This window comes from Chrysemys picta, chromosome 4 (genome assembly GCF_011386835.1).
Source record: "Chrysemys picta bellii isolate R12L10 chromosome 4, ASM1138683v2, whole genome shotgun sequence".
NCBI classification, from domain to species: domain Eukaryota; kingdom Metazoa; phylum Chordata; order Testudines; family Emydidae; genus Chrysemys; species Chrysemys picta.
The window spans coordinates 760,110-781,447 of NC_088794.1; the positions used below are offsets into that span (position 1 = coordinate 760,110).

Consider the following 21,338-nt stretch of genomic DNA (forward strand, 5'->3'; position numbering starts at 1 on the left):
GCTGGCAGGGAGAGGGGAGGGGCTGCACCGTCCCCAGGGGTGAGGGACTGAGCACCCGGCCCCTGCACTCACTGGGGCTCCAGCGTGGGGGGCACGTGGGGGTCAGCGAGGGGCTGATGTGGGCAGAACTGCTCCGATTTCACGGGCTGTGTTCGGCCATTTCCCTTCACCCCCGGAATGGACGAGACGCTCCAGTGACCAGAGATTTCAGACAGAGACACTGACCCGTCACCTGCAGCTCCCGGCTGCGTCTCTCCAGGGGGGTCTGTAGGGCGACGTGTCCCACCCGGCAGATGTACTCTGCCCCCTGGTCTCTCTGCACCGAGAGGGTGAAGCTGAGTCTCGTCTCCTGCTGGAAGCTTTTCCCGTCCTGTGTGTGGGGAGCTCCGGGGTCGATTCTGTACTCGGCAGAGCCCTGCAGGGGAACAGCAGCCCCGGCCCCCCGGCCCCTCCTGAGCCAGGTCACACTCAGCGCCCCGGGGAAATGCCCCCCCATGCGGCAGCTCAGGGTGATTTCCTCCCCTGCCGTCACTGACTCGGGTTGGGAGATTTCCGACACCTCCGGGGGCCGCAGGAGACCTGGGGAATGAAACACCCAGAGACAGTTACAGGCCCCGTAAGGGGGAGACGGGGCCTGGCGGGGGCTGCTCCCCCCTCACTTCAGACAGGAGATCTGACCCCTGAGTGGGGCTGTGTGACGAAGTGGGGGATTTTCTTGTTTTCTGTGGGGTTTCAATGGTTTGCATGCAGAGGGGGTGGGACTCAGTTTCCCTGGGTGTTACTGGTTTAACGAGGTGAGGGGAGAGGGAGTTTGTTTTGCAGAGGACCGGAGAGGGAACTTGGGACCCCAGCCAATGGCCTGGAGGATGGACACCCCAGCGACCGGTGACCTGAGACCCCGACCCAGAGGCCAAGCTGAGGAGATGCAGCCGGTTCTGGCCAGTGGGCGGACAATGGGCTGTAGAGTGAGGACCCAGTGACCTAACCAGCCGGTTCCAGCCAGAGGACAGAAGCGAGGAGAGGAGGCCCCGGTGTACGACCCTGTTTACCTGGAGAGAAGATAATGGACAGAGGCGGGGCCTGAGGCCGGGGATCTCAGATGCTCAGCTGGGAGCAGTGGGGCTCTGGGCTGGAGAGGGGGAGCAGGCAGAGCCCCCCTGGATGCAGGGAGACTGGGGTGTGCTGGGCTGAGGGAGACCAGGCCTGAGGCCCTGAGAGTTTCCTGTGCTGTGTTCAACCCTCAATAAACCCTCCTGTTTTATGCTGGCTGAGAGTCGCTCTGGGCTAGAGGACAGGGTTGCGTCAACCCCCTTCGGGGAGTGGAGGCCTGGGGGGTCCAGAGCGAGGGGACTCCCTGAGGGGGCCCACGGCGAGAGACAGACATGCTAAGGCTCAGAGAGGTGCGGCTCTAGGAGGTGGTGGGGCCTGACCCCGAGAGAGAGTGGACCCCCGAGAAGGGCTGTCGCACTGAAAGGGGCACCCCCCACGGACCGCACGGGGCCAAGAGTGGGCACGATCTGTGAGTCCGTGACAAGCTGTTACCGCATAAAATCACCCCATGTGTGACACTGTTACACCCCAACCCATCGGCGTCTCCAGCCGAAAAGGGGGACGAGGAATATTAGCTCCCAAAACTCCTTCATCCCTCAGGGACCCTGTGGGGGGCAGCGATTCCTGCTCATTCCCCGTCCGACCCCAGGGAGTCCCCCCCTCACCTGTGTCCCCGGCTTTGATCTCTCTCTCGATCAGGGGCTCTTGGGGGCTTTGCTGAACGGACACGGTGACTATAAATTCCGGACGGGTGATTTGGTCACTGGGGATTCTCCAGACGCTGGTAGCACTGAACGTGAGATCCGGGTTCTGGCTGATTTCTGGGGTCTCGTCTCTCCCGCTCTCTGCCCCGTACCAGCTCCACCTGATCCGGTGAATCCCCCTGGGGTAAAAGTTCTGGATCTGGATGGCAAACGGCACCTCCTCCGGGGGCTCCCAGTGCGGTAACACCTGGATCCCGGACACCTGCGGCCGGGCTGGGGGTGGGAAGATAGCAGGAGTGTCAGTGAGAGCAGGGGCTGGGGAGCTGAGGGGATTCACCCCACACTCCGATCCCATAGGGGGAAATCCCGTCCCTGTCACTGTGTAATTCACAATCCCGTCTCAGCTTGTTCTTCCTGCTTCCCATCCCCCTGGGGAACCAGAGACTGGGCAGTGGAGGGGGTGGGGATCTCAGATCTCTGCTTGTACCTCTCACAACCTCCATCCCCCACCCATCCGAGCCCCCATCACCGAGGGGAGACTGGGACGGAATCCGGCCCAGGAACCTCCCTCCCTGCACCCTGGCTCAGCAGGGCAGGGGGGGCAGGTAGAGACCTGAAATCACAGCAACATCCCACCCCAGACTGGCTCCCCCAGCCCTCACCGGCGACGTCCTCAGCGAGCAGGGAGCAGCCCCAGGCTCACCAGACCCCAGAGACCGAACTCCTCTCACCCGGCATCTCCTGACGCCCTCCAGGCCCAGCAACCGTGCAGGCAGGACGGGATCCCCCCCCGGCCATGAGGGGGAACTCAGCCCTGGGGACACTCACCCCACGGCCGGATCTCCCCAGACTCTCGCTGCTCTCGGATCCCGCTGGCCTCGTGGTGGAAGCTGCACCTGACCCGCGCCCCTTCGTCCTGCACCGTGGGGGTGAAGCTCAGGGAGGCCGCGAGGCAGGTCCCTGATCTGTCCTGTAAACAAAGCAATGAGCAATGCAGCGGTGTGACGGAGCAGGGAGTGGGGCAGATTTGACCTGGGAATGTTGCAGGGGGGTTGCAGTGGGGATGGGGGACTTCCCTTGAAGGAAGCTACCTGAGCTGTAACCTGAGCCAGGAACGGGGGTGGGGAGAATTAACACCTTCTGCCCTGGAGACGGAACAAAGGAGAGGAGGAGCTGGGGGGAGGGGGAGAGAGGAGTTGCAGGAGGAGTTTTGGTTTAGTTTCAGTTTGGGCTGGGTGGTGCAACGCAGGGAACCCCAAGCTGGGGTCTAAGCTCCCTAAACCCCCCAGAAGGACTTGATTGAGGGGTTTTGGTTGTACCTACAAGCCCTGCTTGGGACTGTGTTCCTGTCATCTAATAAACCTTCTGTTTTACTGGCTGGCTGAGAGTCGCAGTGAATCCCAGGAAGAGGGGTACAGGGCTCTGACTCCCCCACACTCCGTGACAAGTGGCACCTTAAAGACTAACAGATTTATTTGGGAATAATCTTTCGTGGGTTAAAAAAACCCACTTCATCAGATGCATGGAGTGAAAATTACAGATACAGGCCTAGATATACTGGGACATGAAGAGAAGGGAGTTACCTTACAAGGGGATCTCTCCTGTGTCGCTCTCCAGCGCTGGGGCTGTGGGTGTAACAGCGGCTGGTGCTCAGGCCCCTCCCCGACCTCGCTGACCCCGTTTGTCCCGATCAGCATCCTGTCCTCTCCGTGTATCCGCTCCCACGTCACAGCCATGTCCTCGGGGAACATCCCCTCCATGGAGCAGCTCAGGGTCACCTCCTGTCCCAGGAGACACCGCGCCGGCCCCAGCACCTCGGAGACGGAGTAGGGGGCTCCCGTGCCTGGGGTCAGAGAGACACGCGGGGTCTGTGGGGGGGGTGTCTGGGAGACGCATCCAGCCGGAGCTCGGGGCTGGGAACGGTGGATCCCTGAGAGCAGGATGGTGAAACCTCCCCTGGGGATGGGCCCTGCCCTAGGTGACGCGTAGGGGGGCAGGAGGGGTGAAGGTCCCCCACAGATTTCTTCTTGGGCTGTTGGGGGAGGGAGGGAGTCCCGCTGTACCTGCCCCTCGGCTCTCAGCCCCTGTCCCTGGCAGTGGGGCCCTGGCGGGGAGCAGAGGGGGTGGCCCCCACCTGCCCTGTTGGGGGTCTCTCTCCGTCAGTCGCCACTCGGCATGTCAGCGACCCAGAGCAGCCGGCATGAGAAGCGGCTCCCTCCTGCCCCCAGCTGTCAAGGAGAGCGGCCAAGCAAGCTGGGGGGAGGCACAGCGGGAGAAGGACAGAGACACCCCCCTGCAGGTAAGTCTGGTGGGGGGCAGAGCACGGCAGCCCCCACGCTGGGCGCAGGGCAGAGGGTCACTGGGGGGGGCGCTGGGAGCAGGTTCCCTGGCCCCTGCTGAGCTGGAGGTAGGGGCACTGCCCGCCCCCGCCCCACACTGCGGTGTCTGCGACCTCTGGGGAGACACTGGTGCTGTGAGTCTCCCAGCGCCAGGGCTGGCCCCAGACAGGCCCAGAGGCACGTGCTCCCCGCCCGTGTCCCCAGCCCCCCAGGAACTGGGGCGGGGGGGGGTGATTGGCTGCCCTGGCCCAGGGAGGTGGGGCTGGAAGTTCCTCCCAGAGGTGACACGTGGGGCGGTCACTGTCCCCTCTTTACATTGTGCCCCCCAGTATCAGGAGGGGCGAGTCGTCTGCTGCAGGGGGCTCAGTCTGCAGAGACCCCCCTGGGGTGTCCCTGGCTGTGTCCCTGTCCCCTCAGCCTCCCCGGACTCTGCTCCCACTGGGACAACGCAGACCCCCCCTCCCCACTGGCCAATGGCACCGTCCCCCCCGTTACCTTCCCGCCTCTTCCTCCGTCTCCAGCAGTAAATGGCTAATGCAGCCGCAGCTCCCCCTGCGACCAGGATCCCCAGAGTCGCCCCGATCGCGGCGCTGGTGTGATCCACTCCTGCACCCGGACGGGAAAGGGAGAGAAAGTCAGACCCGGCTCACGGCACCTCCCCGTGAGGTGCGGTGCCCTCCCCGCGCTGCCCCCACCTGCCAGGGGTGCAGGACGGAGGCGCAGGGCTGCCTGGGGTCGCTGGGCCTGTCCCTTTACAGCATATTTTGTCAGGCAGAATTACAGCCTTGTTGTGCCCCCAGCCTGGGGCCTGCGCAGTGTGTGGAGGGGGGAAGATGAGGGTCAGAGGGAGCCGGCTGGCCTGGCATTTCTGTTATAAAGCCACAATCAGACCTGAGCGCTCCTCCGGCCTCCCACTGCCACCCACTACTGTACTGGGCCCCTTCAGCCCTGGGGGCTCCAGCATCCCACCCCCCACCCCCAATATTCCCCTAAAGTACCAGCATGGGTCTCTGCTGGGGTCCCAGGTCAGACTCAACTGAGTGCCCCCTTGTTGCGGATTGTGGGGGAGTTAGGGCCCTGCACCCCTCTTCCCGAGATTCACTGCGACTCTCAACCAGCCAGTAAAGCAGAAGGTTTATTTAAGGACAGGAACACAGTCTCAAGCAGAGCGTGTAGGTACGACCAGACCCCCTCAATTAGGTCCCTCTGGGAGGTTCAGGGAGCTTAGACCCCAGCTTGGGGTTCCCTGCGTTGCACCACCCAGCCCAAACCGCAACTAAACCCCAAGCCCCTCCCGCTGCTCCTCTCCTTTGTTCAGTCTCCCGGGCAGAAGGTGTTAATTCTCCCCACCCCCGTTCCTGGCTCAGGTTACAGCTCAGGTAGCTTCCTTCAAGGGAAGTCCCACATCCCCACTGCAACCCCCCTGCAACATTCCCAGGTCAAATCTGCCCTGCTCCCTGCTCCGTCACATCTCTCCCCCCTTCGAGACTGAACTGAGCGGGGTCACTCTGACCAGTGACCTGGGGAAGTTCAGGGCTCCCTCTCCGGGACAATGCGTCCGCTATCAGGTTGTCACGTCCCTTCACATGGACCACGTCCATGTCATAATCCTGCAGGAGCAGGCTCCATCTCAGGAGCTTGGCGTTGGCTCCTTTCATCTGGTGCAGCCAGGTCAGGGGAGAGTGGTCGGTGTGCACGGTGAAGTGACGCCCAAAGAGATATGGCTCTAGTTTCTTGAGGGCCCACACCATGGCCAGGCATTCCTTCTCGATGGCCGCGTAGTTCTGCTCCCGGGGTAGCAACTTCTTGCTCAGGTACACGATGGGGTGTCTCTCCCCCTTTTCATCCTCCTGCATTAACACCGCCCCCAGTCCTGTGTCTGAGGCGTCGGTGAACACCATAAAGGGCTTGTCAAAGTCTGGGTTTGCCAGAACTGGGCCACTGACCAGAGCCTCCTTCAGCGCCCGGAGAGCCTCCTGGCACTCCTCGGTCCAGACCACCTTGTCTGGCTTCCCCTTCTTGCACAGCTCAGTGATGGGGGCGGCTATGGTGCTAAAGTGGGGCACGAACCTCCGATAGTACCCTGCCATCCCAATAAAGGCTTGGACCTGCTTTTTGGTTTGAGGAGCGGGCCAGTCTCTGATCACCTCCACTTTGGCTGGTTCCGGCTTTAGGCAGCCGCTTCCCACCCGGTGGCCTAGGTAGGATACCTCAGCCATCCCCACCTTGCACTTCTCCGGTTTTACGGTCAGCCCAGCCTTCTGGAGTCGGTCCAGCACTTGTCTAACCTGGGATATGTGGTCCTCCCAGGTCTGGCTAAAGACACAGATGTCATCGATATACGCCACGGCAAAACTCTCCATCCCCCTCAGTAGCTGATCCACCAGGCGCTGGAAGGTGGCCGGCGCTCCCTTGAGGCCGAAGGGCAGGGTCAGGAACTCATAGAGCCCCAGAGGGGTGACAAAGGCCGATTTCAGCCTGGCATCTGCATCCAGCGGCACTTGCCAATAGCCCTTTGTAAGATCCATGGTGGTAAGGTACCGAGCACCTCCCAGCTTGTCTAGGAGCTCGTCCGGCCTGGGCATGGGGTAGGCATCGGCTACAGTGATGGCATTGAGCTTCCGATAGTCCACACAGAACCGGATCGACCCGTCCTTTTTGGGGACCAGCACCACCGGCGAGGCCCAAGGGCTGGAAGACGGCTGGATCACCCCCAAAGCCAGCATGTCATTGACCTCTCTTTCCAGGTCCTGAGCAGTTTTCCCTGTGGCTCGGAAGGGGGAGCATTTTATAGGCGGGTGCGATCCTGTCTGCACCCGGTGGACAGTCAGATTAGTGCGTCCAGGCTGGTTGGAAAACAGCTGCTGGTACAGATGCAGCACCCCTCCGATCTCAGCTCGCTGGGCAGGGGTTAGCCGATCAGAGAGGGGAATTGCTTCCAGGGGGAAGCCAACTCTTGTCCCAGGGAATAGATCTACTAAAGGGTCATCTCCCTGCCCCTCCCACTGTCCACACACGGCCAACACCATATTCCCCCTGTCATAATATGGCTTCATCATATTCACATGGTACACCCGGTGGTGGTGTGCCCGGTTCGACAGCTCCACCACATAGTTTACCTCGTTTAGTTGCTTGACAACCTTGAAGGGCCCTTCCCAGGCGGCCTGGAGTTTGTTTTTCCTCACGGGGATGAGGACCATCACCTGATCCCCAGTGGCGAAGGCGCGGGCCCGTGCTGTGCGGTCATACCAGACCTTCTGCTTCCTCTGGGCCCTGGCCAGATTCTCCCTGGCCAGGCCCATGAGCTCGGCAAGTCGTTCCCGGGTCAGGACATACTCCACCACCGACTCTCCGTCAGGAGTGGCCTTCCCCTCCCATTCGTCTCTCATCAGGTCCAGGGGCCCCCTTACCCGCCTTCCATATAGCAGTTCGAAAGGCGAAAACCCGGTAGACTCCTGGGGTACCTCCCTGTACGCAAACAGCAGGTGAGGTAAGTACTTGTCCCAGTCCTGCGGGTGCTGATTCATAAATGTTTTCAGCATCATTTTTAGCGTCCCATTGAACCTCTCCACCAGCCCGTTGGATTGGGGGTGATATGCTGAGGCCCAGTTGTGCCGGACCCCACATCTCTCCCACAAGCACCGGAGTAGGGCCGACATGAAGTTGGACCCTTGGTCCGTCAAGACTTCCTTGGGGAACCCCACTCGGCTGAAAATGGTCAGCAGCGCATCCGCCACAGTATCTGCTTCAATGGACGATAAGGGCACTGCCTCGGGGTAGCGGGTGGCGAAATCTACCACCACCAGGATGTATTTCTTCCTAGACCGGGTCGTCTTGCTGAGAGGTCCCACTATGTCCATGGCCACCTTCTGGAAAGGCTCCTCTATGATGGGCAAAGGTCTCAATGCTGCCTTCCCCTTGTCCCGGGCCTTCCCCACCCTCTGGCAGGGGTCACAGGATCGGCAGTACTGCCGGACGTTGGTGAAGACCCCGGGCCAGTAAAAGTTCTGTAGCAGCCTCTGCCTGGTGCGCCGGATCCCCTGGTGCCCTGCGAGAGGGATGTCATGGGCCAGGTACAGTAGCTTGTGGCGAAACTTCTGGGGAACCACCAGCTGCCTCCTGATCCCCCACGACTCCACTTCCCCTGGGGGAGCCCACTCTCGGTACAGGAACCCCTTCTCCCACAGGAACCTCTCCTTGCATCCTCTCCTCATGGTCTGTACCACACTGAGGTCAGCCAGGCCCCTTAGCTTCCGCAGGGAGGGGTCCTACTGCAACTCGGCCTGGAACTCGGCGGCTGGGGAAGGGATGGGGACCTGCTCCCTCTCGTCGGCTGGGTCGGAAGCCCCAGCCACCCCGCGGCCTGTCCTTGGGTGTTCCCTCCCCACCCGGGAAGGGTTCGGTGCCTCCGGTGGGACATCCTTCCCAAGGTCAGGGCGTAGTGCCCCTCGCCGGCTCTGGCTACGGGTCACGACTAAGGCAGTCTGGGGGCTGCTTGGCCAGTCCTCTAGGTCCCCCCCCATCGGCCCTTTGGGGCTCCTCCCTGCCACCCCCTGACCGGCTCTTTACAAACTCATCAGCCAGCTGCCCGGCGTGTCGCGGGTTCTCTGGCTTTCTGTCCACCAACCACAGCCTCAGGTCGGATGGGCACCGCTCATACAGTTGCTCCAGTACCAGCAGTTTAACCAGGTCCTCCTTCGTCTGGGCCCCATCAGCCCACTTGCTGGCGTATCTTTCCATGCGGACGGCTAGTTGCAGATATGAGATCTCAGGGGTTTTATCTTGACTCCGGAACCTTTCCCGGTACATCTCAGGAGTCAGCCCAAACTCTCATAGCAGGGCCCTTTTGAATAGTTCGTAGTCCCCTTTCTCTGCCTCGATGCAGAGAGAGAGTCACCCTGGGACCTCCCAAAGGGGGAATATGGGGAATCCCCTCCCACGGGGAATGCCCAGCATCAGGGACAACCGACCGGCTCGAGGGGACCCACGGGACCTGAGCTGCTATTACTGCGGCCGAAGAGGCCACGTTCGGGCCCAGTGCCCCAAGCTCAAGGACAGACTGAGCAGACCGAACCCGCACCGGGTTAACTTGGTAGAGGCCCAGACGGACGAGGGGCAGGCTTCCCACGCAAGAGGGGCTGGCAGCTTATCAACTGCCAGGTGACACCTTTGCCTGGGAAACTGAACAAAGGTAGGGGAGAGGTTTTTTTCAGGAACTGGCTGGTAATGGAGGGAGCCCAGATGGGGTTCTGCCCCCCTACAGGGCTGTGGTGCCCTGGGACCCCAAGATGGACCTAACTGGGGGGGGGGGGTCCCTGTTGTCTGTGCCTGCAAGACCTGTCTTGGACTGTATTCCTGTCATGTAAATAAACCTTCTGCTTTACTGGCTGGCTGAGAGTCATGGTGAATCGCAGGAAGCCGGGCGTGCAGGGCCTTGTCTCCCCCACACTCCGTGACAGGAGGTCAAGTGGGCCCAAAAGAAGTTCCAAAGAAGGCAAACAGACCTCAGCAGGGACTCAAAAGGAGTGGGCAGAACCATCACCAGGGCCCCCCACACACCCTGGATCTGTCCGGGTCCTAGGGTGACCAGATGTCCTGATTTTATAGGGACAGTCCCAATTTTTTGAACTTTTTGTTGTATAGGATCCTATTACGCCCCCCACCCCCTGTCCCTACCGGGTCCTGACTGCTGGGAACTCAGGGACGTGTGTAACAAATGCTTCAGGCCGGGTGCGAGGCCACAGGCACCGGAGCTGTTCTGCAGGCAGAGCCGTGGGGAGTGACCTGCCCAGCACGGAGCGCCCAGAACTGGTGACAGCGCCCGGCGAATGTAAACACAGGAACCAGTCAGCACAGAGCGGAGCTGTCGGGGGGTGCACAGGTTAACCACTCAGGAGCTGAGTGGAGATTAAGGATAATCTAGGCATGGCACAATATCTAAATGAATATTTTGCATCGGTCTTCAATGAGGCTAATGAAGGATTTAGGAATAGTGGCAGCATGACGGATGGGAATAAAGGAGGGGGGATTGACATTACCGTATCCGAGGTAGAAGCCAAACTCGAACAGCTTAACGGGACTAAATCGGGTGGACCGGATGATCTTCATCCGAGAATATTAAAGGAACCGGCGCGAGAAATTGCAAGCCCGTTAGTGATAATTTTTAATGAATCTGTAAACTCGGGGGTGGTACCATTGGACTGGAGAATAGCTAATGTGGTTCCTATTTTTAAGAAGGGGAAAAAAAGTGACCCGGGTAACTACAGGCCTGTTAGTTTAACATCTGTAATATGCAAAGTCTTGGAAAAAATTTTGAAGGAGAAAGTAGTTAAGGACCTTGAGATCAATGGCAATAGGGACAAATTACAACATGATTTTACGATAGGTAGATTGTGCCAAACCAACCTGATCTCCTTCTTTGAGAAAGTAACAGATTTTTTAGATAAAGGAAATGCGGTGGATCTAATATACCTCGATTTCAGCAAAGCGTTTGATACGGTACTGTGACGGAGCAGGGAGCAGGGCAGATTTGACCTGGGAATGTTGCAGTGGGGATGTGGGACTTCCCTTGAAGGAAGCTACCTGAGCTGTAACCTGAGCCAGGAACGGGGGTGGGGAGAATTAACACCTTCTGCCCGGGAGACTGAACAAAGGAGAGGAGCAGCGGGAGGGGCTTTGAGTTTAGTTTTCGGTTGGGGCTGGGTGGTGCAACGCAGGGAACCCCAAGCTGGGGTCTAAGCTCCCTGAACCTCCCAGAGGGACCTAATTGAGGGGGTCTGGTCGTACCTACACGCTCTGCTTGAGACAGTGTTCCTGTCCTTAAATAAACCTTCTGCTTTACTGGCTGGTTGAGAGTCGCAGTGAATCTCGGGAAGAGGGGTGCAGGGCCCTAACTCCCCCACAATCCGCAACAACTGGTGGCAGCGGCGGGATCTACTGCACCCCGTGGACGGCGCTTCCTGCAGTAAGTGACTGGGGAGCAGTAAAACGAAGGGGGATTGACGGGGACCAGGCGCGCTGAAGAGTGAGAGAGAGACGGTTATTACCCCTGGGAGTGTGTGACCAGCGAGAAGGACTTTTGCAGTAACAGGGTCCCCCGGGGGGATCGCAGCGAGTGGTCCCAGGGGCGGAGGAGTCTGCAGCTCAACCCTGGCAGAGAGGTGGTGACCTCGAGAAGGGCTGGAACACTAGGGGTCCCCCTGGGAACTGTGGGGAGCTGTGAGCACACAGGCCGGTGAGTGGCCAGCAGGAAGATGTATGCCAAGCGGCTTAAGAGCGACCTGGTGGAGCTGTGCAAGCAGAGGGGGCTGCGCATTGGGAGGCTCACCAAAGAACAGCTCATTGCCCAGCTGGAGGCGGAAGATCGCGCGAATGAACTGATCTCTGTGTCTCAGGGAAGCAGCCTGGCAAATGCAGCGCAGGCACCAGTGTCTGTTCCAGCTGGGAGTGGTCAGCCGGCTGCTGAGGGCTTCCCGAGACCCCTCCTTCCTATGCCTAGGGGAAGGGTGGGGAGGAGCCCAGCAAATACCGAAGGCGCCGTGACCCCCCCGGCCAGCAGGGAATCCTCCCAGCGAAGCCCGCCGGCCAGCAGAGGATCCTCCCGGCGACATTCGGCATCCGGGGAGCGGAATTGGCTGGAATGGGAGAAAGAGCTAAAACTGAGAGAGCTGGAGGATCGTGAACAACAGAGACAGCATGAAGAGAGACAGCGTCAGCATGAACGGGAGGAGAAAGAGAGACAGCATCAGCATGAACGGGAGGAGAAAGAGAGACAGCATCAGCGTGAAGAGAGACAGAGACAGCATGAACGGGAGGAGAATGAGAGACAGCGTCAGCATGACCTGGAACTGGCGAGATTGAAGGGCAGCGAACCCCCGGCTGCGGTGAGTGAGGGGGGACCCAGGACTGCACGGAGCTTTGATAAGTGCATCATGGCCCCATACAAGGAGGGGGAGGACATGGATGACTTCCTGGAGGCCTTTGAGACGGCCTGCGAGCTGCACCGGGTGGATCCCGCGGACAGACTCCGGGTCCTTACCCCCTTACTGGACCCCAAAGCCGTGGCATTGTACCGCCAACTGGGAGAGGCAGAGAAAGGGGACTACGAACTATTCAAAAGGGCCCTCAAAGCCCCTCCCGCTGCTCCTCTCCTTTGTTCAGTCTCCCGGGCAGAAGGTGTTAATTCTCCCCACCCCCGTTCCTGGCTCAGGTTACAGCTCAGGTAGCTTCTTTCAAGGGAAGTCCCACATCCCCACTGCAACCCCCCTGCAACATTCCCAGGTCAAATCTGCCCTGCTCCCTGCTCCGTCACACCCCTTCAGCCCATAACATCCAGCTGGGAACCCAGCACCCCTCACCTGTGACATCCAGGGGGAACTCCTCCCACAGGGGCTGGGCCAGAGCCGTGTGGGTGACGTGGCAGGAGAAGATGCTGCCGGAGTCGCTCGCGCTGGGGGTGAAGGTGTAGGTCAGGGTGAGGTTAAAGGTCCCGTCCGGGTTCCTCTGGGGGGCAGAGCGGGTGGCGTCGGTCAGGACCCGCCCGTCTCTCAGCCACGTGATGGTGACGTCCCCAGGGTAGAATCCCCACACGTGGCAGGGGAAGGAGGTCGCTGTGTCTGTCCCGGCCGATCGCCGGGGGATGAAGAGTCTGGGAGCAGCTGGAATGAGAGAGACAGTCCTGGGGCCGTGTCTGGACACATAATTATGGGTTACCCCCATGAGCCAATCTGAGTGTAAGTTACACAGATATCCCCAGTTCAGTATGGTGGGGCACGAAACACCCCGGGTCACTGTGAGGTTCTACCCCAGTAGGATGTAGGAAGGCGCGTCAGACACGGTGACTGAGGTGCGTGGTACAGAAGGTGTCAGTGCCGGGCAGGGCAGGAGGTGGCTGGGTTACAATTTCCCCGGCTCACATCTATTAGGAGCAGGAAGCGAGTGGGCAGCAGAACCCGGCACCAGCTGTGTGAGTGCACTTCACGTACCCGTTGGGCAGCTGGATTCCCCCTGAAGGAATTACCTCCGGGGGCAGGAGTCACAGATCTTACGGCCAGAAGGGACCATTATGATCATCTCGTCTGACCTGCCGCATACACAGAGCCGAGAGCCCCCCCCCAGTCATTCTTGCCGCCAGCCTGGCACGTCTGGTGGAGCTGGAGAGTGTCTGTTAGAAAGACGTCCATTCGGGAGTTAGAGACTAGGGAAAATCCACCACTTCCCCCGGTGAGTTGTTCCAGACATTGATTCTCCACCCTGGGAAAGACGTGCACATGGACTCTAGTCCCCAAAGAGAAACCGCTGAGCTTGAATTAATATGCAAACTAGATACCATTAACTGGGGTTTGAATAGAGACTGGGAGTGGCTGGGTCATTACACATATTGAATCTATTCCCCATGTTAAGTATCCTCACACCTTGTCAACTGTCTTAAACGGGCCATCTTGATTATCACTACAAACGTTTTTTTCCTCCTGATGATTACAGCTCATCTTAATTAATTAGCCTCTTACAGTTGGTCTGGCTACTTCCACTTTTTCATGTTCTCTGTATGTATAAATATCTTCTTACTGTATGTTCCAGTCTATGCATTTGATGAACTGGGCTGTAGCCCACGAAAGCTTAGGCTTCAATAAATTTGTTAGTCTCTAAGGTACCACAAGGACTCCTTGTTGTTTTTGCTGATACAGACTAACACGGCTGCTACTCTGAAATCTAGTCTGAATGTGTCTTGCTTCAACTTCGAGCCACTAGATCTCGGACTAAACAGCTGTCTGCTCTCAGACATCGGTCCCCCAGGCAGGACCATAGGGCCTGTGATCACGTCGCCTCTGAACCGGCTCTTGGTTACACTGGTCGGCTGTGCTCACAGGATACGGCCAGTGGTCAGTGCCTCCAGGGCTGTCAGTCACGGTGCCCGCAGTGAGACCTCTGCGGTCTGACGTGCGCAGGAGGGACTCCTGGCCTGAGGAACGCAGGCCTCAGAAACTTGCTTATGGTGATAATTCCTGGGACAGGTACCTGTGTAGACTCATAGACTATAAGGTCAGAAGGGACCATTATGATCATCTAGTCTGACCTCCTGCACAACGCAGGCCACAGAATCTCACCCACCCACTCCTGGAATAATTCTCTCCCTTGACTCGGCTGTTGAAGTCCCCAAATCATGATTTAAAGACTTCAGGTCGCAGAGAATCCACCAGCAAGTGACCCCTGCCCCACGCTGCAGAGGAAAGCGAAAAACCTCCAGGGCCTCTGCCAATCTACCCTGGAGGAAAATTCCTTCCCGACCCCAAATATGGCGATCAGCTGAACCCTGAGCATGCAGACAAGATTCTCCAGCCAGACCCTCCAGAAAAAGTTCTCTGTAGTAACTTTTAATATCCCATCATTGACCATTGTTACTAATTACCAGCGATGGCACGTTATTGACCTATTAACTAAAATCATGTTATCCCATCAAACCATCCCCTCTATAAACTTATCAAGCTTAATCTTAAAGCCAGAGAGATCTTTCGCCCCCACTGTTTCCCTGGAAGGCTGTTCCAGAACTTCACCCCTCTGATGGTTAGAAACCTTCGTCTAATTTCAAGCCTAAACTTCCCCACGGCCAGTTTATATCCATTAGTACTGAGCTGAAATAATTCCTCTCCCTCCCTGGTATTTATCCCTCTGATATATTTAAAGAGAGCAATCATATCTCCCCTCAGCCTTCTTTTGGTTAGGGTAAACAAACCGAGCGCCTCGAGTCTCCTTTCATACGACAGGTTTTCCATTCCTCTGATCATCCTAGTGGCCCTTCTCTGTACCCGTTCCAGTTTGAGTTCATCCTTTTTAAACATGGGAGACCAGAACTGCACACAGTACTCCAAATGAGGTCTCACCAGTGCCTTGTATAACGGAACCAGCTCCTCCTTATCCCTACTAGAAATACCTCGCCTAATGCATCCCAGGACTGCATTAGCTTTTTTCACGGCCACGTCACATTGCCGACTCATAGTCATCCTGCGATCGACCAGGACTCCGAGGTCCTTCTCCTCTTCCGTTACATCCAACTGATGCATCCCCAGCTTATAACTAAAATTCTTGTTAGTCATCCCTAAATGCATCAACTTACACTTCTCACTATTAAATTTCATCCTATTACTATTACTCCAGTTTACAAGGTCATCCAAATCTCCCTGCAGGATATCCCGATCCTTCTCTGAACTGGCAATACCTCCCAACTTTGTATCATCCGCAAACTTTATCAGGGTGTCCTGTGGCACCTTTGAGACTAACAGAAGTACTGGGAGCATAAGCTTTCGTGGGTAAGAACCTCACTTCTTCAGATGCAAGACTTGCATCTGAAGAAGTGACCTTCTTACCCACGAAAGCTTATGCTCCCAATACTTCTGTTAGTCTCAAAGGTGCCACAGGACCCTCTGTTGCGTTTTACAGATTCAGACTAACACGGCTACCCCTCTGATACTTGAAACTTTATCAGCCCACTCCTACATTTGGTACCGAGGTCAGTAATGAATAGATTAAATAAAATCGGACCCAAAACCGAACCTTGAGGAACTCCACTGGTAACCTCCATCCAACCTGACAGTTCACCTTTCAGTATGACCCACTGCAGTCTCCCCTTTAACCAGTTCTTTATCCACCTCTGGATTTTCATATTGATCCCCATCTTTTCCAATTTAACCAATAATTCCTCATGCGGTACCTGTGACGGAGCAGGGAGCAGGGCAGATTTGACCTGGGAATGTTGCAGTGGGGATGTGGGACTTCCCTTGAAGGAAGCTACCTGAGCTGTAACCTGAGCCAGGAACGGGGGTGGGGAGAATTAACACCTTCTGCCCGGGAGACTGAACAAAGGAGAGGAGCAGCGGGAGGGGCTTTGAGTTTAGTTTTCGGTTGGGGCTGGGTGGTGCAACGCAGGGAACCCCAAGCTGGGGTCTAAGCTCCCTGAACCTCCCAGAGGGACCTAATTGAGGGGGTCTGGTCGTACCTACACGCTCTGCTTGAGACTGTGTTCCTGTCCTTAAATAAACCTTCTGCTTTACTGGCTGGTTGAGAGTCGCAGTGAATCTCGGGAAGAGGGGTGCAGGGCCCTAACTCCCCCACAATCCGCAACAACTATCTCTCCCCCCTTCGAGACTGAACTGAGCGGGGTCACTCTGACCAGTGACCTGGGGAAGTTCAGGGCTCCCTCTCCGGGACAACGCGTCCGCTATCAGGTTGTCACGTCCCTTCACATGGACCACGTCCATGTCATAATCCTGCAGGAGCAGGCTCCATCTCAGGAGCTTGGCGTTGGCTCCTTTCATCTGGTGCAGCCAGGTCAGGGGAGAGTGGTCGGTGTGCACGGTGAAGTGACGCCCAAAGAGATATGGCTCTAGTTTCTTGAGGGCCCACACCATGGCCAGGCATTCCTTCTCGATGGCCGCGTAGTTCTGCTCCCGGGGTAGCAACTTCTTGCTCAGGTACACGATGGGGTGTCTCTCCCCCTTTTCATCCTCCTGCATTAACACCGCCCCCAGTCCTGTGTCTGAGGCGTCGGTGAACACCATAAAGGGCTTGTCAAAGTCTGGGTTTGCCAGAACTGGGCCACTGACCAGAGCCTCCTTCAGCGCCCGGAGAGCCTCCTGGCACTCCTCGGTCCAGACCACTTTGTCTGGCTTCCCCTTCTTGCACAGCTCAGTGATGGGGGCGGCTATGGCGCTAAAGTGGGGCACGAACCTCCGATAGTACCCTGCCATCCCAATAAAGGCTTGGACCTGCTTTTTGGTTTGAGGAGCGGGCCAGTCTCTGATCACCTCCACTTTGGCTGGTTCCGGCTTTAGGCAGCCGCTTCCCACCCGGTGGCCTAGGTAGGATACCTCAGCCATCCCCACCTTGCACTTCTCCGGTTTTACGGTCAGCCCAGCCTTCTGGAGTCGGTCCAGCACTTGTCTAACCTGGGATATGTGGTCCTCCCAGGTCTGGCTAAAGACACAGATGTCATCGATATACGCCACGGCAAAACTCTCCATCCCCCTCAGTAGCTGATCCACCAGGCGCTGGAAGGTGGCCGGCGCTCCCTTGAGGCCGAAGGGCAGGGTCAGGAACTCATAGAGCCCCAGAGGGGTGATAAAGGCGGATTTCAGCCTGGCATCTGCATCCAGCGGCACTTGCCAATAGCCCTTTGTAAGATCCATGGTGGTAAGGTACCGAGCACCTCCCAGCTTGTCTAGGAGCTCGTCCGGCCTGGGCATGGGGTAGGCATCGGCTACAGTGATGGCATTGAGCTTCCGATAGTCCACACAGAACCGGATCGACCCGTCCTTTTTGGGGACCAGCACCACCGGCGAGGCCCAAGGGCTGGAAGACGGCTGGATCACCCCCAAAGCCAGCATGTCATTGACCTCTCTTTCCAGGTCCTGAGCAGTTTTCCCTGTGGCTCGGAAGGGGGAGCATTTTATAGGCGGGTGCGATCCTGTCTGCACCCGGTGGACAGTCAGATTAGTGCGTCCAGGCTGGTTGGAAAACAGCTGCTGGTACAGATGCAGCACCCCTCCGATCTCAGCTCGCTGGGCAGGGGTTAGCCGATCAGAGAGGGGAATTGCTTCCAGGGGGAAGCCAACTCTTGTCCCAGGGAATAGATCTACTAAAGGGTCTTCTCCCTGCCCCTCCCACTGTCCACACACGGCCAACACCATATTCCCCCTGTCATAATATGGCTTCATCATATTCACATGGTACACCCGGTGGTGGTGTGCCCGGTTCGACAGCTCCACCACATAGTTTACCTCGTTTAGTTGCTTGACAACCTTGAAGGGCCCTTCCCAGGCGGCCTGGAGTTTGTTTTTCCTCACGGGGATGAGGACCATCACCTGATCCCCAGTGGCGAAGGCGCGGGCCCGTGCTGTGCGGTCATACCAGACCTTCTGCTTCCTCTGGGCCCTGGCCAGATTCTCCCTGGCCAGGCCCATGAGCTCGGCAAGTCGTTCCCGGAAGGTCAGGACATACTCCACCACCGACTCTCCGTCAGGAGTGGCCTTCCCCTCCCATTCGTCTCTCATCAGGTCCAGGGGCCCCCTTACCCGCCTTCCATATAACAGTTCAAAAGGCGAAAACCCGGTAGACTCCTGGGGTACCTCCCTGTACGCAAACAGCAGGTGAGGTAAGTACTTGTCCCAGTCCTGCGGGTGCTGATTCATAAATGTTTTCAGCATCATTTTTAGCGTCCCATTGAACCTCTCCACCAGCCCGTTGGATTGGGGGTGATATGCTGAGGCCCAGTTGTGCCGGACCCCACATCTCTCCCACAAGCACCGGAGTAGGGCCGACATGAAGTTGGACCCTTGGTCCGTCAAGACTTCCTTGGGGAACCCCACTCGGCTGAAAATGGTCAGCAGCGCATCCGCCACAGTGTCTGCTTCAATGGACAATAAGGGCACTGCCTCGGGGTAGCGGGTGGCGAAATCTACCACCACCAGGATGTATTTCTTCCCAGACCGGGTCGTCTTGCTGAGAGGTCCCACTATGTCCATGGCCACCTTCTGGAAGGCTCCTCTATGATGGGCAAAGGTCTCAATGCTGCCTTCCCCTTGTCCCGGGCCTTCCCCACCCTCTGGCAGGGGTCACAGGATCGGCAGTACTGCCGGATGTTGGTGAAGACCCCGGGCCAGTAAAAGTTCTGTAGCAGCCTCTGCCTGGTGCGCCGGATCCCCTGGTGCCCTGCGAGAGGGATGTCATGGGCCAGGTACAGTAGCTTGTGGCGAAACTTCTGGGGAACCACCAGCTGCCTCCTGATCCCCCACGACTCCACTTCCCCCGGGGGAGCCCACTCTCGGTACAGGAACCCCTTCTCCCACAGGAACCTCTCCTTGCATCCTCTCCTCATGGTCTGTACCACACTGAGGTCAGCCAGGCCCCTTAGCTTCCGCAGGGAGGGGTCCTTCTGCAACTCGGCCTGGAACTCGGCGGCTGGGGAAGGGATGGGGACCTGCTCCCTCTCGTCGGCTGGGTCGGAAGCCCCAGCCACCCTGCGGCCTGTCCTTGGGTGTTCCCTCCCCACCCGGGAAGGGTTCGGTGCCTCCGGTGGGACATCCTTCCCAAGGTCAGGGCGTAGTGCCCCTCGCCGGCTCTGGCTACGGGTCACGACTAAGGCGGTCTGGGGGCTGCTTGGCCAGTCCTCTAGGTCCCCCCCCATCGGCCCTTTGGGGCTCCTCCCTGCCACCCCCTGACCGGCTCTTTACAAACTCATCAGCCAGCTGCCCGGCGTGTCGCGGGTTCTCTGGCTTTCTGTCCACCAACCACAGCCTCAGGTCGGATGGGCACCGCTCATACAGTTGCTCCAGTACCAGCAGTTTAACCAGGTCCTCCTTCGTCTGGGCCCCATCAGCCCACTTGCTGGCGTATCTTTCCATGCGGACGGCTAGTTGCAGATATGAGATCTCAGGGGTTTTATCTTGACTCCGGAACCTTTCCCGGTACATCTCAGGAGTCAGCCCAAACTCACGTAGCAGGGCCTTTTTGAATAGTTCGTAGTCCCCTTTCTCTGCCTCTCCCAGTTGGCGGTACAATGCCACGGATTTGGGGTCCAGTAAGGGGGTAAGGACCCGGAGTCTGTCCGCGGGATCCACCCGGTGCAGCTCGCAGGCCGTCTCAAAGGCCTCCAGGAAGTCATCCATGTCCTCCCCCTCCTTGTATGGGGCCATGATGCACTTATCAAAGCTCCGTGCAGTCCTGGGTCCCCCCTCACTCACCGCAGCTGGGGGTTCGCTGCCCTTCAATCTCGCCAGTTCCAGGTCATGCTGTCTTTGTCTCTCTTCACGCTGATGCTGTCTCTCTTTCTCCTCCCGTTCATGCTGATGCTGTCTCTCTTTCTCCTCCCGTTCATGCTGACGCTGTCTCTCTTCATGCTGTCTCTGTTGTTCACGATCCTCCAGCTCTCTCAGTTTTAGCTCTTTCTCCCATTCCAGCCAATTCCGCTCCACGGATGCCGAACGTCGCCGGGAGGATCCCCTGCTGGCCGGGGGGGTCACGGCGCCTTCGGTATTTGCTGGGCTCCTCCCCACCCTTCCCCTAGGCATAGGAAGGAGGGGTCTCGGGAAGCCCTCAGCAGCCGGCTGACCACTCCCAGCTGGAACAGACACTGGTGCCTGCGCTGCATTTGCCAGGCTGCTTCCCTGAGACACAGGGATCAGTTCATTCGCGCGATCTTCCGCCTCCAGCTGGGCAATGAGCTGTTCTTTGGTGAGCCTCCCAATGCACAGCCCCCTCTGCTTGCACAGCTCCACCAGGTCGCTCTTAAGCCGCTTGGCGTACATCTTCCTGCTGGCCACTCACCGGCCTGTGTGCTCACAGCTCCCCACAGTTCCCAGGGGGCCCCCTAGTGTGCCAGCCCTTCTCGAGGTCACCACCTCTCTGCCAGGGTCGAGCTGCAGACTCCTCCGCCCCTGGGACCACTCGCTGCGATCCCCCCGGGGGACCCTGTTACTGCAAAAGTCCTTCTCGCTGGTCACACACTCCCAGGGGTAATAACCGTCTCTCTCTCACTCTTCAGCACGCCTGGTCCCCGTCAATCCCCCTTCGTTTTACTGCTCCCCAGTCACTTACTGCAGGAAGCGCCGTCCATGGGGTGCAGTAGATCCCGCCGCTGCCACCAGTTGTTGCGGATTGTGGGGGAGTTAGGGCCCTGCACCCCTCTTCCCGAGATTCACTGCGACTCTCAACCAGCCAGTAAAGCAGAAGGTTTATTTAAGGACAGGAACACTGTCTCAAGCAGAGCGTGTAGGTACGACCAGACCCCCTCAATTAGGTCCCTCTGGGAGGTTCAGGGAGCTTAGACCCCAGCTTGGGGTTCCCTGCGTTGCACCACCCAGCCCCAACCGAAAACTAAACTCAAAGCCCCTCCCGCTGCTCCTCTCCTTTGTTCAGTCTCCCGGGCAGAAGGTGTTAATTCTCCCCACCCCCGTTCCTGGCTCAGGTTACAGCTCAGGTAGCTTCCTTCAAGGGAAGTCCCACATCCCCACTGCAACATTCCCAGGTCAAATCTGCCCTGCTCCCTGCTCCGTCACAGTACCGTATCAAACGCTTTGCTGAAATCGAGGTATATTAGATCCACCGCATTTCCTTTATCTAAAAAATCTGTTACTTTCTCAAAGAAGGAGATCAGGTTGGTTTGGCACAATCTACCTATCGTAAAATCATGTTGTAATTTGTCCCTATTGCCATTGATCTCAAGGTCCTTAACTACTTTCTCCTTCAAAATTTT

At 58.0% G+C, this 21,338-nt stretch overlaps 1 protein-coding gene across 10 annotated transcripts in view; it reads right to left on the reverse strand.

Moving 5' to 3' along the window:
• Positions 1–21,338, reverse strand: part of LOC122172980 (uncharacterized) — a 187,143-nt gene that overhangs the window by 40,827 nt on the left and 124,978 nt on the right. For 9 of the 10 annotated variants that reach the window (XM_065594097.1, XM_065594091.1, XM_065594096.1 and 6 more), the window contains 2 exons: positions 1,716–2,027; positions 226–579 (listed from right to left, as the gene is read on the reverse strand). In XM_065594097.1, the coding sequence (XP_065450169.1) occupies positions 226–579; positions 1,716–2,027 (666 nt within the window). The remainder of the gene's footprint in view (positions 1–225; positions 580–1,715; positions 2,028–21,338) is intronic. The other variant, XM_065594095.1, reaches the window with a different exon arrangement.